Here is a 17,132-nt window from a genome sequence, read left to right as displayed (position 1 = left end):
TATTGTCTAGGCTTTTGTTGATTCTTTTCCTTGTGTGACATGACATGCTTGGTTCCGGATCGTTCGTGTGAGTAAATAGGGGCTTTTAGATTTGCACGTCGACATAGTGGACTGCTACGTGTGACGTCCTAAAAAAAAGGACGTCACACGTAGCAGTCCACTATCAGTCCACTATGTCGACGTGCAAATCTAATAGTTCATAATGGATGTAGGGTGATCAACTATACTAAACATCCCAAACCAAAATCGAAATCGAACAAATAAAACGAGATGAAAGAAAGCGATTGAACTAAACGAAACTTACAACTGGAATTAAAAACTAAGATAGATTTATATGGCCTTGATAAAAGATTGATTCTCGCTGACCCCTCCCTCGAAATTCAATTTAGCATACCCCCCCCCCCCCCCCAGGTCCCCAGGAAATCCATAAATTTGAATATTTGAGAAAGAAACTGGGCGTGTTAATAGGAACGTTGATTGTTATGTAAACTAATGTGCGTGTTATGAAGTTAGTGTTTGATATATTAAGATAATTTATGAGGTCTGGAAAATAGTGAACGTATTATGAGAGACGGTTCTGTGGTATGTAAAACTGGGTATGCTAATGTGGGAATATAGTATGTTGCATAAGACAGCAGACATCAGTGGAATGAAAAGACGAGTTTGTTACATGTGAATTTGGTGTGTGAGTCAGGAGGGCATCAGTGACTTGAGCGACCTTTCAAACGTAATGGCCCGAATTCACAAAGGAGGTTTGTAGACAAACCTAAGCTTATGTATGTCATATGACGCGTTTCAGACCAAGTTTTGTCTGAACCTTGGTCTGAAACGCATCGAAACGCTTCATATGACGCACATAAACCTAGATTTCAGTTGTCAACAAACCTCCTTTGTGAATTCGGGGCAATGAGACAGTGAGATTGTTTCAAGAGAAGATGCACAATAAAAAGCTGAATCAATTCTTATGATTTTCTTTTGAACTAGTAATATCCTTCACACGCTTTATTAGCGCAGGGGGGTGTTTCACAAAGATTCTAAGTCGAACTTAACTCTAAGTTGGACTTAAATATTATGGAGAGCCATTTGTAGCCCTTTAATGAAATATATTCAAATGCAAAACTGCAAGTATTTTAGACTTTTCATAAATTCCACATCAAGAACAAGAAATCTCCCATGATAATAACAAATATGAATGATTTAAAACAACATTTTATGCCTTTTAAAATAACTGTTACAAAATATTTTCAAGGATGCCAACGGCTCTCCATAATGTTTAAGTCCAACTTAGAGATAAGTTCAACTTAGGATCTTCGTGAAACACCCCCCAGGTGATGATGTTATCGCGATGATACCATGCCGCAGCTGGTGTTATACCCGTGGTTGAAGTTCATGGACGGAGCCTCATTTTGTCGCAGACGTGTAACTGGCACTGCGTCAGTGACTGACGCAGTCTCTAAACCGCAACGTGAGAGTGACATATCCAACACCCGCCCCCCCCCCCCCGTCTCCAAGGGGTACAAAAGGGTGCAAAGGGTATGATGGATCAGAGGCACATAAAATGCATTGATAGTCTCAATACGAAGCTAGGTAATGCGTTTGAATGGGCTACATTTAAAGCCCCACTGTACTACTTGTAACTACTTGCTCCCTCTATATAGAAAATAATGCCTAATCGGTGACCTTTGGTCCCCCATGATCCTCTTTTTATTATGTTACTTGAGAGCTGAGTTGATGAGATAGCCACCTGTCAGTGACTACCCTGGGTGGTCTAACACCTCCTAGCCAAACTAGTATAGACGGTCTTTAAATAAAAACAAAGTTTAGTTTCACAACCAAACGTTAGTATGTATTGATGCGTTGGGTAGACTCATTTCGTTTCTTTACACCTATACAGTACATTATGTTCCGTCGAGAAATTTCCGTAGAATCGTGACCACTCACAACGAAGCAACCAGTAGCTTTCATTAATGGTATTTTGGTTAGCATGATAACATTTAATTTTTCACAATATATAAATCATTAAAGGATGTGAGAGCCGTTGCTTTAATTACATATATATATGTACATATTTTTAAAATATGTATTCATATACACCTTACAACGTCATTAGAAGAACATATGTAGTGACACAAAGGAGTCATTAAGTAGACATGGTCATTAGCAGGACATTTTCGTGTCCTGTTAACGATTGTAAAAAGGATTGTCCTCTTACGTACGTTAGGCAGAGTAAATTTGAAATCCTCACAAGAAAACAATAGGTTTATTCATTAGTCTTAGTTTAATTAGTATATTGTTTTGAATTTAGGATTAGGGTCAGGGTTAGGGTAATATACCATTTTTTATGATTTCCTGTTAATGTACCATTTGGGGTTATAATATATAGATGTCCTGTGAATACAACATGTAAGGTTATTTATATATATATATATATATAAACATATACATTTACAATTTATATTTAAATATGCCCATGTGTGTCTGATCAAGAATTTCTTTGAGACCATAGCTACACGTCTCATTTTGATGCCACATTAACCTCGAATAGAATAAGCTGATGGGTTGATTCTTAGACATGCTAATAGACAGGATATGCTCATTAAATTCTCAAGTTAAAGGATAATCTTGTAATCTCTTCAGAAAGAAATTATAATTATATCGAGCACTATAATCCACCATTTGCCCCTCTTCAAAACCCCTTATGGCTTTAAATAGACACCAAACTTACGATGTTTTTGTCGGAGGGGGGCGGGGGATTGACAATTTCTCACCACTTGCTGGGTTAAGAAGACTTTACAAGCTTTCTTGATGAGGTACTTGAGAAATGTCAATGTGTTTAGTTCATTTGTCCAATGTTCGTTCAACATGGATATTTGTTTCGCTCTTATGGAAAATAAAGGCGCAGACATAGTTTACAAAGAATGGAAATAGCATAAAAAGTGGGATACATCTGGCGATGACAAAGTAGTAGTATGCAGTATATTGATTTTCGATTGGTTATGGTCTGTTTCGTTTCTTTGAAATACATAGTTTAATTGTCTTCATGCATATTTATAAGCAAAACCATTTACTATTAAACACAAAGGAGGGTCAGCTTTTGAACTGAATTGAAGTCTATCGGAATAAAACTGATAAGCTTAAACAAAAAAATACTGAATTATATTGCCAAATGATAACAGTGTTAACGATTATGAATGATTCTTATGACTTGAATAGTGTGTTTTTGTAGAAAATTAGATTATGAATCGTATATCATATTCCTTATCACCTGAAAAACGTGCTCGTATTTCGTAGATCCCATCATACACCTATGGTTGTCTTAACCGCGTGAAATAATTTTAGAAACTTGACTGATTATTAATCATCAAGCATTACTAATTGAACACCAGTCTTTTTTGTCTTACTTCCGGGAGAACCGCCCCTTACCCTTTTGTTGCCCCGGCCCAGAACTTGACGTTTGATAATGACGGATGAGGAACACATGAGTGAGCGATCTTCCATGTCATCTAAATGGAGAAGGAGACTTTCTAACAGCGGCAAGACGTTTGTATAAATAGGACCAGTACGACAGTTAAGACAGGATATACCACTATTGTAGTCGTTCGAGTTGGTCACATACAAAACCATTTCCAGTTTCCTCTTTACAGTTTTAGTCGAACCTCTTTCCGGGATTTTTGTCAAGAAGTCTCGCCCGTTTGAGAAGATGCGGGGTTTAGTTTGTGTGTTGGTGTGTCTAGCGGCTCTGGCTGATCAGACTCAAGGGCAGGTTGGACAACCGGTGCCAACTGGTGGCCAGCCCAGTGGACAACCGGTTACTCCTACAGGTGGACAACCAGTTACTCCAACAGGAGGACAAACGGGAACACCCTTTGGAACGACAGGACAACCAGGTACTACTGGAATGCCAGGACAAACGGGAATGCCGGGACAACCAGGACGTCCAGGACAACCAGGAATGCCAGGACAACCCGGTGTGCCAGGAGTACCCGGTGGGCAACCAGGACAACCTTTACAACCTCACGGCCACACGCCCCCAAACCACCCCATCACAGCTGGTCCCAATCTTAATGGCCCCGGAAAATGTCGCCCGAAGTGGACTGAATACAAAGGCCACTGCTATCTGTAAGTTCTACCAATGATTACCATTTATCTTAAATTTACTATCAGGAACCAAATGAAATCTGAAATTTGTATTGGAAAACCACCTAACACATTGCCATTCGGTCACACGAGGACATCAATAACTACGTGTACCTTTTACTTTGCGAAGAGAACCTTAGTATGAAGTTTATTTTTTGATTTGTAAATATATGTGATTTGAAATTGATGCAATTTGGCATTGGCTTACTGTTTTCAAAATAGGACCGTAAACCAGTTCGAAGTGAAGGCATACAACTCGGTATCATAAGCATGTTACAATGACTGTTACAAGTAACTGAAATCGTGGGATCTGATTTAACTATTTATTTTTTATGGAGTTCTATGAAACAGAGTCCTTGTCGTGGATAATAATTGCCAAGATTTCCGCTGAATTAAATTCCCGCACATTCTCTATTGGCATTTATGCTCGTAATAATTATGGATTTTATCATATACTATTAAGGTGAGGTTTGTATATTAGTGAGGAGAATTACTGTGAAATTTGTAAGGATCATCTTATGCAGGAACTGTGTACATCAAAGGGCAGGAATAAATCTCATTTTTCAGAATACCTACACTTATTTTGGGAGATAAGGTTTTCTGTAAGCTTTCGTTCAAAATTGGGTTTTAAAAAAAGAACTTGATCGAGGATTGCCCTTTCCTCTGTTGAACGTGATCTCAAACATGCTGCACCCATGTTCGGAATCGACTGAATAGACAGGTTTGATAACATATTCTTACCTGGGGTCCTAGTGACGAGTGATTCCATTAACCTGGAATCCAGTCTGCATACATTATTAGTTGCTATGTCGAGCAAGCCTCGGGCAATATTCCAAGTTGTCAAGAATAATCGTTGTTTAAAAAGTATGCATAACATTTGAAAATGTTATTTTACCAGTCTAGTGAAAGAATAAGGGACTATATATTTGACTAAAGAAAGTTCGGATTGTATCCGAAGTAAAGAAGAAAAAAAATATCGGTGCAAATGTATGTTTTTTGTACCTAACATGGGCTGATGACAAGCTCGTGAAATTGGTCTATTCTAATGAACGTGTTGAGTTGGAATGCTCGGATATTGAATTTGAAGTAACCTAACCAAGGGCAATATGTATGAGTTTTGGTGTCAAGACAATTGAGAAGAAAGAAATCCAGAACAAGATATACTACTACTACTACTACTACTACTACTACTACTTCTACCCATCCTAATACTACTACAACCTATTATACTACTTACTACTACTACTACTACTACTACTACTACTTCTACTACAACCTATTATACTTCTTACTACTAATACTAATACTACTTCTACTACTAACCACTACTGGTACTACTAATTCTACTACTTCAACAAAAACTCCAACTACTAATACTTTTAATACTACTTCTACTACATGTACTTACCACTACTGGTACTACTAATTCTACTACTTCAACAAAAACTCCAACTACTAATACTTTTAATACTACTTCTACTACTTACCACTTCTGGTACTACTAATTCTACTACTTCAACAAAAACTCCAACTACTAATACTTTTAATACTACTAGTCTACTAGACTTCTACCACTGCTATTCATAATTATTATTATATCTCATATGCAGTAAATGTTCATAAAATCGTAGTCTTTGATTCGTATGCCAAAAATATCGTGTGCGCTCAATTTTATATTCCTAATTGCATTGTTGTGTAATCCATCTATTTCGATTTTTTTTCTTTGACCATAGTTATTCAAGTGGCGCAGTCGAGCAGGTAGGGAATCCTGTGACACATCTTGGTGTCAACGCACAAGAAGGAAAGACCCAGGATGCGGCCAACCTGTTCTGTGCTTCTCAGCAGCTTGGCGCTACACTGGTGACACTCAATGATGTAGAGGAGAACGACTTTCTCTATAGCTGGGCTGTAGACATGATGGTTGAACCAGTCCCGGTGTGGATCGGTCTCCATGCCCACCCTACCCCGACCGGGTATGCGTGGCAGTGGTTCGACGAGAAAGAGCCAGTCCTCTTCACCAACTGGGATCGCCTTCCTGCACCTGTGGTCAGGGCTGGTTTAGGAGCAGTGCTGTTCGATGCTGACTTAACTGTGGTACCACCCAATGCAATCGAAATCAGCGGAAAATGGCTTCCGGTCGAAGGATTAGGACCGCAAGCTGAGCCTCTAGGGTTGATCTGCGAGTATTCCCTGCATGCTGGTCATATCCACACACCAACCGGAACCACCAACGGTTATGGGACAACTAAACTGCCAGCAACACCCTTCCAGCCTGTCTTGCTCAAAAACAATCCTGCTAACCTAAGAGATATTCTGAGAGGAGGACCTTTCGGAGGATCACAGCTCCATGAGGTACCACGAAAACCTGCCAGCTATAGGAAGAACCCCTACTTCGCTGTCCAGCCATAACTGCATCTTAAGCTGAACTATTTTATTTCCAGATTTCTCCATTCATACCGAGGACACCAAACCGGTGATAGCCCGAATTATGAATGACCTGTCCGTGAATGGTCAACATTATGGGTTGGTTTGGAGTCGGTTGAGAATGATTCCCTCTTTAACTTTCTGTTAACACTTCAACGGGAGTCGTAACACTTCCCAGGTACAATCTGTTATTAAGCTATCGTAGAGGGCGTCGTGCAAAGCACTGTAAGAAGGCATGTCTTTGCTTTTAAGGGTACTGTGTATAAAGCCGTTAAAAACAAAAGCAATTGCGACTGTCACACGAGCACCGGAGTCCATTGATGATGTTTGCGATAAATTGTTTTCTTAAAGCTACTACCTTGCTGTATACTGCATTTGACATTTACACCCTTTATCTCAATTGTAAGGCAAAATTGTATAGCTGTGTTCTCTCATAAAAGCAATTTCTGTCCTGTATGCAGAAGATGTCATATGACACTATTCATGTGACAATTTTAATATTTGTGTCAATTAATGCGCTGTAACGTGCGTGATCTATACGTTGTATCATTACTTCTTTGTAAATTGCATTATGAAGTAAAAATTAAAGAATTATTTCAGATATCTAGTGTGCATTGATTCTTTTTTGTTTAAGGTGAACCGGTAAAGCTCATTCGAGAAAATTGGTTCCCGAAGGCATGTGTGGGTGAATACCGCAATCGTTCTAGACAGAATGACAGAATCCAAGTCCATAATATTGACATTGCAAAGTAGTATAGGTGCAACCTCGGCCTGGTTTCTCGAAACGTCATAATAACATGATAGTTCGCTAATATACGCGTTTCAATAGGTTGTTGCCAAACTTGTCGGTTTCATGAAACTCTGCCCTGGCCTAACATTGTCCTATTGGTGACCTGACATTTGCGCCTTACAGAATTTCTATAACCGGAAGTCCTTTTATATATTATTCATAAAGAGGAAAGTGATGGGTCTCGGATTCCTCACTGCAATGAAAGGAGATACAAATACACGCTCAAAGTCCTTGATAATCATTTTAGAAAGAGAACACATTTTCAAAGGCATTTTCATTCTTTAATACGGTGTCCCTCTGACAGTGAAAATGCCCTAAAAATCATAAAGTATTACTGCCATAAATGTTCTCCAAGATTTTCAAACGTTGGCTTCATAGTGTAAAAAGGCCCACCAGAAATTAAACTTCAAAACAACTGTATATATTACAACTTTAAGCGGGTATATTGTGTAATGCCAATATGCACAAACAAATTGACGCACACACGCACACACGCGCACGCGCGCGCGCATACACATTTTAATGCAATTACGCGCTCAAAATACGTGCAATTTAAGAAGAAAAATGATGTTTTAAAAGGCATTTCATTCGGTAATCTGGTGTACCAGTCCACTGACAGAGGAAATATCGGTATAAATCAGCATTTCAAAAACATAAAGTACCAAACCTTTGATCCCTGTCAATCCTACTTGTTGTCATACGATGAAACTCGATTGAATTTTTTTTTTTTTTTTATCATTATGTACATTGTCTGCATAAATTCAGAGATCATTTTATATTTTGAAATTTATAATGCGGTTTAGCCTTTGAAAGTTTGATTGTTTGTTAGTTGATGTTACTTTTTTGTTTGTATTTTAAATTGCCACTCCCTTTTCTCAATCTCCATCTCTCTCCCCTTTCTAAATCTCGCTCTCCTTGAACAATCTGCCTCTCTCTCTCTCTCTCTCTCTCTCTCTCTTTCTCTCAATCTTTCTCTGTCTCTTCCTATCTATCTCTGCCTCTCATCTTAACCACATTTCCCCCTCTGCCCCTACAAGCTCTCGAAATAGCTCGCAATGACAAAACCACCACCTGATGCGGCAAGCAGTGCTAATTTATGATTTCCCACCTTTTTTTTATTTCGCCCTTAAAATAGAAACACGGAGCACCTCTGAGTAACCCTGGCCCAGGTTAAGGTCGGCACCAGAGTATGAATCACTAGTATTTTTCCCCACTTCACCTTGAAATAGGATCAACAGAATATTGCTATATATCAACGATAATGATATTGAGAAGTCATCGCAGCTGGACCTATTCGCTTGACGCATTGGTTCTTGACACCATTCGAAAGATGTAGACATAATAGTAAGAGTAAAGAAGATTGGGAAAATGAGATAAAAGGAGTGGACAGACAATGAACATACCAATATACATTTCAGGTGAAATGAGGAACCGGAAACGGGACACGATCGCAACTGCCTCCGAAAGATTAGGATAATTTCAATGGCCTGGTACGTCATTTTTTCAAAAGTGCAAATATTAAAAATACGTAATATGTATCACCTCCCCCCGGATGTTTTTAAGAAAGTAGTTTTAATCGTGTTATAGAATGAAAGAGAGGGTGAAAGAGAGAGGGGAAGGGGAGGTGACACCGGGAGAGAAATATACGCTTGGCGATATAGTAATAGATAGAAAATGAGAGGGGATAAAGAGAGAGGGGGAAGAGAGAGAGAGAACAAAAAAGGGGGAGGGCCCGTAAAGAGAACTACCGAGATTGATCGACAGATGGAGTTGATTCAGAGAAACGAGAGAAAGAGAGATAGAGACAGACAGACAGGGACAGAGACAGAGATAGGGAGAGAGACAGAGCGAGAGAGAGAGATGGGGAGAGGGGGAGAGGTTGGGGAAAAACGAAACGAGATGAGAGAACAGTAGTAGAAAAACGGCGTAAACAGTACCATGGACCGCAAAAAAGGACATGGAGGAAATACATTTATTAAGGAGAAGAAACCAGACAAAAGAGAGAAAATGTGGGCGTACTTAGAGTGCACTTATACATAACACAGCAACATTCAGGTACACAACAGAAGATTTACCATGCTCTTGGGTCACCTGACTCGTCCGTTCATTAACGTAGGTTTGCCACAGATTCTCCCGACAGATAATCATTCCACTATGTGGTCACAAAGCAATCACAAAAAGGATAGTCAGGAAAAGAAATGTTTAAAATAAAAAACGTGATTTTATTACTGAACAAAATGTACAATAGAAGCGATAAAGCAAACATAGGTAAATTATTTCCCAAAAGCCACTCTGTTTGACGGTGATATTCATATACACAAACGATTTGTCCTATTCTATTATGTACATACATCATACTTTCAGATATATTCTGAGAAAAAGATTGCATTACATAACAATATATTCTATATACTCTGATCAATGTCAAAAAGGTGATTTTTCCCTTTTTATGAGGCACACACAATTTCGAAAGAAAACAGTCAAGAACCATTAAGGACGAAGGTGTAATAATTTCGGTAAACATTATGGAAAGGGTTCAGTATCGGTGTTTCTGGAACAAATTGAGGAACCACTGTCTGCAATTTGACTAAATCACAAACAATTTTAACTAATGTACCCTTATCGGAAATTGTTAAAGTCTCTAGAACATTTGTTCTGCTGACAGTATGTGGAGAGAATCACTTTCAAGACTCTGAAAATACAAAGAAGGTCTTCTTTTCTAAAGAACTATTTCATTATTGCTCATTCGAGGTGGAATTCCTTCTAGCTCGGCACTAAGGACAATTAATTAGGATAGACGAGGATAGACGACGCCCTCACAGATGTCTAAGAGAGTTCCTTTTACTGTTCAATGGTAACTGTATTTGAAGGGCGACCTTGCGCCACCGATTGAGCGTTGTCTAAAGTAAGTTGAAATGAGAGTGTTACTGGATTATGAGTCCAGTGCAACTCTATGTTCATGGCTGGACGGCATAGACTAGGTTGGCATTTAGGTTTCCTGGTCTGCTCCGCGGTACCTCATGTAGCCGAGAACCTCCGAAACCACTCAGAAGACTCATGAGGTTGGAATTGCTGTTCATCATGGCAGGTCGTCGACCGGGTATACGGGGACCAGGCATCCTGGTGACAGGCATCCTAGTGGTTCGAGGGGGGTAATTCCCATGGGGGTAATTCCCAGGCAGAAGATCTTGAGGATGATATTCACAGATCAAAGCATGGGGCTCATTCCTACCCTGCTCTGGAACCCACTGCGGGGTGATCTCCACCTGGTTGTTGAATATCTGATTGATGATATCAGCATCAAAGATCATGGCTCCAAGACCCGGCTCAGCCATGGGGGCCCTGAACCCTTCCCAGTTGGTGTAGTTAACTGGTTCTCCGCTGTACCACTGCCATCGTCCCATTGGGCCAACGTGAAGACCAATCCAAACTGGAACAGGCTCAACCATCATCCTGACAGCCCACTCGTACAAGAGGTTGTTTTCTGCCAGGCTATTGACTGTGACAAGGGAGGCGTTGGGGTGCATCTGCGAGCAGTACGTATTGGCGGCGGCCTGGAAAAGCCCATCTTGGTTGTTGACGACAATGGGGGCGTTGGCGGCAACACGTCTTAAGAAGGCACCACTGTCAAATCTGTAGTCCAGCAAAATAAAGAAGAAGAAAAAAGACAATTGAAAATAATTATATGAACATATGAACATAAAAGCTATATTTAATATTGAGCACGATGTGGATGCTCAAGGCACCCACAAAGTTAAATTACCACCCTGGTTTCAGCCCAGCTGCTCTAATTTGCTATAAAAGCAATATATTCCTACCAGGTGCCCATTTACTACAATATGGGTGGAGAGTGGCAAATGTAAACTAATGTCTTGCTCTAAAAGGCATGGAGCCGTGGATGGAGGGACTCGAACCGCGAACCATGTAATCTACAGTCCGGTGACGTATCCACTAGTCTACGACACCTCTACTTAAATACACTTATCTTCCTCATTCTTTACTTCTGAGACTTTATCATACGCGTGTTTGTAATCTGAAGCGATCTACATCAAATCTTAAAATCACTCAAAACAGAAGGAAAAAGGAGGTCCCTTTTCATCACGGGTTAAAATGGTAATTAAAATGTCGGCATGCATGCCGGTGGTTTCCCGTCTCCGGCATTCGGGGGGCGGATAGGGTAGAAAGTGGTGACTCATTACCCCTGTCTCTCCCAGCGGAAAGTGAGTTTCTATCGCTGTACCTCCTGTGCGCTCCCTTTGCTACCCTATCTGAACCCCTTGCGCTCATTAAGGGGTAAAAAGAGGGTGAAGCGCCGCACCCCTAAAGGAGGTCACGCCCCACGCACCATGCGCACGCTTACGTTATCTTTAAAGGCTATCGAACACCTGCCAACAATTCCCATGTTGGAGGAGCAATTTCTATTTTTGTCTTCAAGCTATAAATGCCATGAACCCTAAATTCCAACTCTCTTTTTTCTGGAAGGTGGGTGGGTAAAATATCCGATTTCTTGAATATCATAATCAGATATATATTCCTTTGTCCACATAATACTGTAATAATGTGCCAGAAACGCTCGTGATATCCGTTACAGAGAAAAGGATAACAACCCACCCCCCCCCCCCCCCCCCATCGCCTTCGTTATGGCGATAAATATACTGCAACAAAAGTAAAGTAATGGACACTTTTCCTCTAAGGTCATAGTCGCTGGGATAAAAATTAATATCCTCAATTATTGGATGTTTTGATAAACACTAATGGGTTTGAAAGAAGAAAAAACATGGGGTAATTGATGATTAGGATTTTATTCTTGCTCACGGGGGCTAGTCGGATTTGTTAAGGGCTTGGGGATATCTAATCTGAAAGCACTATACTATCTTTTGTATCCTATAGGCCTAGTTATCAGGTTTGATTGCGGGATCACGTTATAACTTATTGTAAAGTTCACATATTGCAAAAGGTGAAGGGCAAAACTATTGCCTCATGTTTATTTTTTGAAAGTCTTCGGGCTTGTCCTTATCATTTTACAAGGATATTAATTTCAGCAAATTGGCAGGTAATCAACCCTTTCCGATGCAGGTACTACCGTTTTACTATTAGCCGTCAACTGGTAATTACCAATCCATCCTTTGCCCTTAGGTCGACTTTGTCATGTAGAATAGAAAAAATGAGCCCAAGCGAATATTTGTTCATTACGTGTGATGCAGACCACTACGGATTAGACAAGTATTGAGAGAGCCTGTTTCATCCCTGAGAAAAGTTATTTTCATCTTTATTTAAAAAAATTATTTTGTATAGAACACTTTCAAAATATCAACTTAAGGAGATTTCAAAAGTTTGTGCGTCATCTTCTGAATTGTGCGAACATTGCAATTAAATTTAACATAACCCAAACATGATTTATATGGGCAATACAAAAATTTAGTGAAAGCACCCTAAAAAAAAACTCTGGAAAATTCTTTGCGACCGTATTGCATCATGTTTCTAGTATGATCTGGAAAGGTCCCTATAGTTTCAAAGATAGCTTAGTTTTCATTAATAATGTTACTAGTCTTTTCGTGGTCGAGTGGTTAAAGCACTTCACTTAAATTGCAAAGGTCGTGGGTTCGATCCCCGGCCGACACGGTACTGATGCCCTTTCGCACGGCATTAATCTACATTTGCCACTCCATACCCAGGAGAGAAATGGGGACCTTGTAGAATGACGAAAGCCTTTGAGTTAGTAACTTCTACACGCATTGTTAACAAAATGCTGCAACTAATTTTATTCTAGGCCCCGGTGAAGCAAAATCAACCCATAACACTAACGTCCTTTAGCAAGACACTACGGACTTTTAGATTTGCATGTCGACAGCTTTGACTGCAACGTGTGACGTCATTTTAAGGCACTGCGCATGCGTCACGTCGTCTCAGTCGGCGATCGAGAATGCGTCAATCTTGATTTTCCTAAATCTAGTACGGTACTAGTATGCCGCGTGCGCATAAAATATACAGTTCCTCAGGTAGACGAAGGAACATCCGCCTTCCCTGCTATTATTTAAAAATGTGTAGAACAGGTGTCACATGCATTTTCACCTGTTGACGGTAGAATGAGGAACTGTATATTTTGTCCTCCTTCTTTGTCCATCATGATCATAGTGTTACTTCATGCATGCAAGTATATCGTCGAGTGCAATCTAAAAGATTTCTAATTGTAGTCAACATGGGCAGTTGAGTACGTTGACACGCATAATCAATCGGCGTTCGTCGTGTTCTCGTCCACTCAATCTAAAAGTCCCTACTAATTCACATGAGCCACACTCGACCGAGTCCGTCGCACTGAGCGCTCCAGTTGGAGCTAAAGCAAATATCCAAAGTTTAAACTTTCCTGATGAAACTGAAATCCTAGTTCGCCAATGAGCTATAACACATTCCCGTTTATAAATATAGGTATTTATATTGCAAACTAAGAAGGAATCTTCATGATATCGTATTGTTCATCAAAGATTTTGTTTGTGTGTGGTTAGTTTCCCCCATTTCATCATATTAACTACTCCGTTATGAGTATTTGTATGTAATAGTTGGTTTCTTGGGAAGCCCGAGTTTTACACGATAAAAATAAACCAATGTTAACCTGAAATGGCAGTTTTCTAGATTAGTTAAATAATAATAATAATGATGATGATGAAACATCGTAATAATCATTAACCCAGTAAAATTCAATTTAAGTTTAAATTTAAATTTATTGTCCAATATTGGAAATTTGTTTTGCTCACATTTTACAATTGTACAAAGAATCAAAATAAGTTTACATACACAATTTATCTTATACTTTGACATATACTCAAAAAGTTATCCTTACTTTATTACACATGTATCAAACGTAAGTTTACTTTGTCTTTCATCGATATATATATATATATATATATATATATATATATAGCAAAAGAGTATAAAATTATATTTGAATTCACAAATTGTTGGCTTTGAATGTGGTTTAAAACTTACAGATAGCAGCTGTTTCCTTCCTCCATCCAGAACTTAGCACATCTCTCCTTCCGGTTAGGATCGTGAACTACGGGATCAATACGACCAGGAAAACCAGGTTGTCCTGCACCGGGACCTGCTCCAGGCCATCCACCTCCAGGTTGGCCACCTGCTCCTGGCCATCCACCTCCCGGCTGTCCACCTGCTCCTGGCCATCCGCCTCCAGGCTGTCCAACACCAGGTTGTCCAAAACCAGGTTGTCCGGCACCAGGCTGTCCCCATCCAGGTTGTCCGACGCCAGGTTGTCCAACTCCGGGTTGTCCCCAACCAGGTCTACCGGGCTGTCCTACACCGGGCTGTCCAAAACCAGGTCTATTGGGCTGTCCAACACCGGGTCTATTGGGCTGTCCAACACCGGGTTGTCCAAAACCAGGTCTATTGGGTTGACCAACACCGGGTTGTCCAAAACCAGGTTGACCCCATCCTGGTTGTCCACCACCAGGTTGTCCGGCACCAGGCTGTCCGACACCAGGTTGACCCCATCCAGGTTGTCTACCACCGGGTGTTCCAGGGTTACCAAACCCAGGTTGTCTTCCACCGGGTGTTCCAGGCTGCCCGACACCAGGTTGACCCCATCCAGGTTGTCTTCCACCGGGTGTTCCAGGGTTACCAAAGCCAGGTTGTCTTCCACCGGGTGTTCCAGGGTTACCAAAGCCAGGTTGTCCACCGACACCAGGCTGTCGTCCGCCTACACCGGGTTGTCCACCGACACCAGGCTGTCGTCCGCCTACACCGGGTTGCCCACCAACTCCAGGTTGTCCAGGTTGGCGATTACCAGGTTGATTTGGTCGACCACCGACAGGCGGTTGCGGTCGTCCTGGGAACTGGGCTTGGGAATGTACAGCAAAAGCTGCTAAACACACCAACACACAGAGAAACCCCCTCATCTTTAACCACAACGACGGTGTCTCAACTATAAAAAAATCCTTACAGTGACTCAACTAAAGTTTCAATTGGCTAAAGTGGTTGTCGGGGTGACCAACTCGATCCTGCGATATTGGTACTGAGTGCTCTCCGTCGAGCAGGAACGGGCTTATTTATACAAGCCCCCCATGATGAAAAAAGTAGCGCTCTTCCTTCTACGTAATTCTGGTCGGAGACAGCGCACGCTCATCTGTTTAGCAGCATCCGTCATCATCAATTTCTAAATCCAATGAGGGATACCCTTGAGGAAAGGGGCGGGGCTTCACCGAGATGCCAGATAAGGGGAAAGTATCAAACGGGGATGGGGGGCAACCGCTATGGTGATGTTCAGAACTAAAATACGCCTTCACCTTTTCAAATGTCACTGTGAGTAATGCTTCCTAATTTAGAAACGTTTATAACGATTCGTTTCTACTTCTCGAGTCCCTGTATTTGACTCTCTTTTGTTTTTTAGTGATGAGGTGATTATATACAACAAGTGTTGTTTTAACAGTATTGTATTATTGTCTTTTGTTACGTTTGTTCAGTTTCTTTATTTAGATCATCCCGGATTTCCTGATATGCGAAACAAATGAAATGTTAAATAGATCGAAGTGAACTGTTGTTGAATTACTGATTTAAATAACGTATAATAATTACGACAATCAATCTTTCCCCAAAAGGAATGTACACTATCTTGTTTCTGCTCACTGTGTTTTCCTTTCTTTTGTGTTTCACCTTATTTCCAAGAAGACAGCGAAACATCAACAAAGAATACTCTGTACAACACATAAGAAATAGTGAGCCAATGTTGGCCTTCCAAAATTTCTAGGAGCATCGAGTCCGTGTCAGGGTTTACGTCAACCCTCAAGACTTTCCTGTTCCCAGATGCGACATTAGCCTCAAGAATAATACTAATACCAACAAAGAACGCCTTCTTTTCATTTCGCCCCCCCCCCCTTCCTCTCCCTCTCTTTAATTCTCACTCCTTTTTATCTCTTTCGCTCTGTCTTTCATAATGTCCCTCCTAAGCAAACTCTCTCTCTCTCTTTCTCTTTCTTATTTCACCTAATTGGGTTTCTTTCTTGGTTTCCCCCTTCTGCAATCTCGATTCCTCTCATCTATTTATCTCTTTCTTTCTCGACCTTTATATCTATTGCATTACATGTCCAGAGGCCCCTGTGATTCCTCTCTCTCTCTCTCTCTCTCTCTCTCGCTCTCTCTTCCTGTCTCTCCCTCTCTCTCTCTCTCTCTCTCTCTACCACCCAGCTGTATCTATTGAAAAGCATCCCGCGGCGAGTTTTATTGCTAATATCTCTCACTTCAGACAAGACGGGAAAAACGCAATAATGATTAATTCATATTTCCCGTTTCTGTGGTATTTAGGGTAGGCAAAAAAGGTCACTGTTGTTTTTTTTTATTCCCGCAGTGTCACAATATAGCTCAGAATAATTCCAGTGTAGAAATATATCATATATTACACCGAGTATCAGAGAAAAGGGGAATTCCTTTTTTCCGAGGAGTAATGATAGATTTTGCTCTGTGAAGTGTCTACATTTTGATTAATTCAAGAAGAAAAGTGGCAAGTGTTTGAATATAGGGAAGGGTCCGGAATGAAATCTATTTCTTGCTGTTTCGATCGGACTAATCATTTCTAGAGCCTGGCGATCTCTCTAAAACTCTTGTTCTTGAAAATATGTATCAACGCTCTGTGGTATTTAGGTAAGGCAAGAAAGGTCAGCGTTGTTCTTGGAATATTCAGGCATACATATCCATCTAATTCACATTTTGACAAAACATGTATAGTGCCTCGAGGACACGACGCATTTCCCGTTTCCAGAGGGCGGTGTTTCCT

At 40.6% G+C, this 17,132-nt stretch overlaps 2 protein-coding genes across 2 annotated transcripts; one reads left to right on the top strand and one right to left on the bottom strand.

The window, feature by feature from the left end:
- The first annotated feature begins 3,457 nt into the window (after nucleotides 1–3,457).
- On the top strand, nucleotides 3,458–7,162 carry LOC592067 (30 kDa spicule matrix protein). The gene is made up of 2 exons (XM_791608.4): nucleotides 3,458–4,119; nucleotides 5,871–7,162. Exons 1-2 carry the CDS (start codon nucleotides 3,701–3,703, stop codon nucleotides 6,544–6,546), a joined length of 1,095 nt encoding a protein of 364 aa, XP_796701.2. The 5' UTR covers nucleotides 3,458–3,700; the 3' UTR covers nucleotides 6,547–7,162.
- A 2,386-nt stretch (nucleotides 7,163–9,548) lies between these two features.
- Nucleotides 9,549–15,393, bottom strand: LOC592088 (collagen alpha-1(X) chain). The gene is made up of 2 exons (XM_030988522.1): nucleotides 14,336–15,393; nucleotides 9,549–10,984 (listed from the first exon to the last, which is right to left on the bottom strand). The coding sequence occupies exons 1-2, from the start codon at nucleotides 15,259–15,261 to the stop codon at nucleotides 10,309–10,311; spliced, it is 1,602 nt and encodes a 533-aa protein (XP_030844382.1). The 5' UTR covers nucleotides 15,262–15,393; the 3' UTR covers nucleotides 9,549–10,308.
- Between the last annotated feature and the right edge of the window lie 1,739 nt (nucleotides 15,394–17,132).

The sequence above is a fragment of the Strongylocentrotus purpuratus genome, unplaced genomic scaffold (genome assembly GCF_000002235.5).
Source record: "Strongylocentrotus purpuratus isolate Spur 01 unplaced genomic scaffold, Spur_5.0 spur5_scaffold_17, whole genome shotgun sequence".
Classification (NCBI taxonomy): domain Eukaryota; kingdom Metazoa; phylum Echinodermata; class Echinoidea; order Camarodonta; family Strongylocentrotidae; genus Strongylocentrotus; species Strongylocentrotus purpuratus.
The sequence above is the reverse complement of the archived record's forward strand: the minus strand, read 5'-3'. Positions and strand labels throughout refer to the sequence as shown.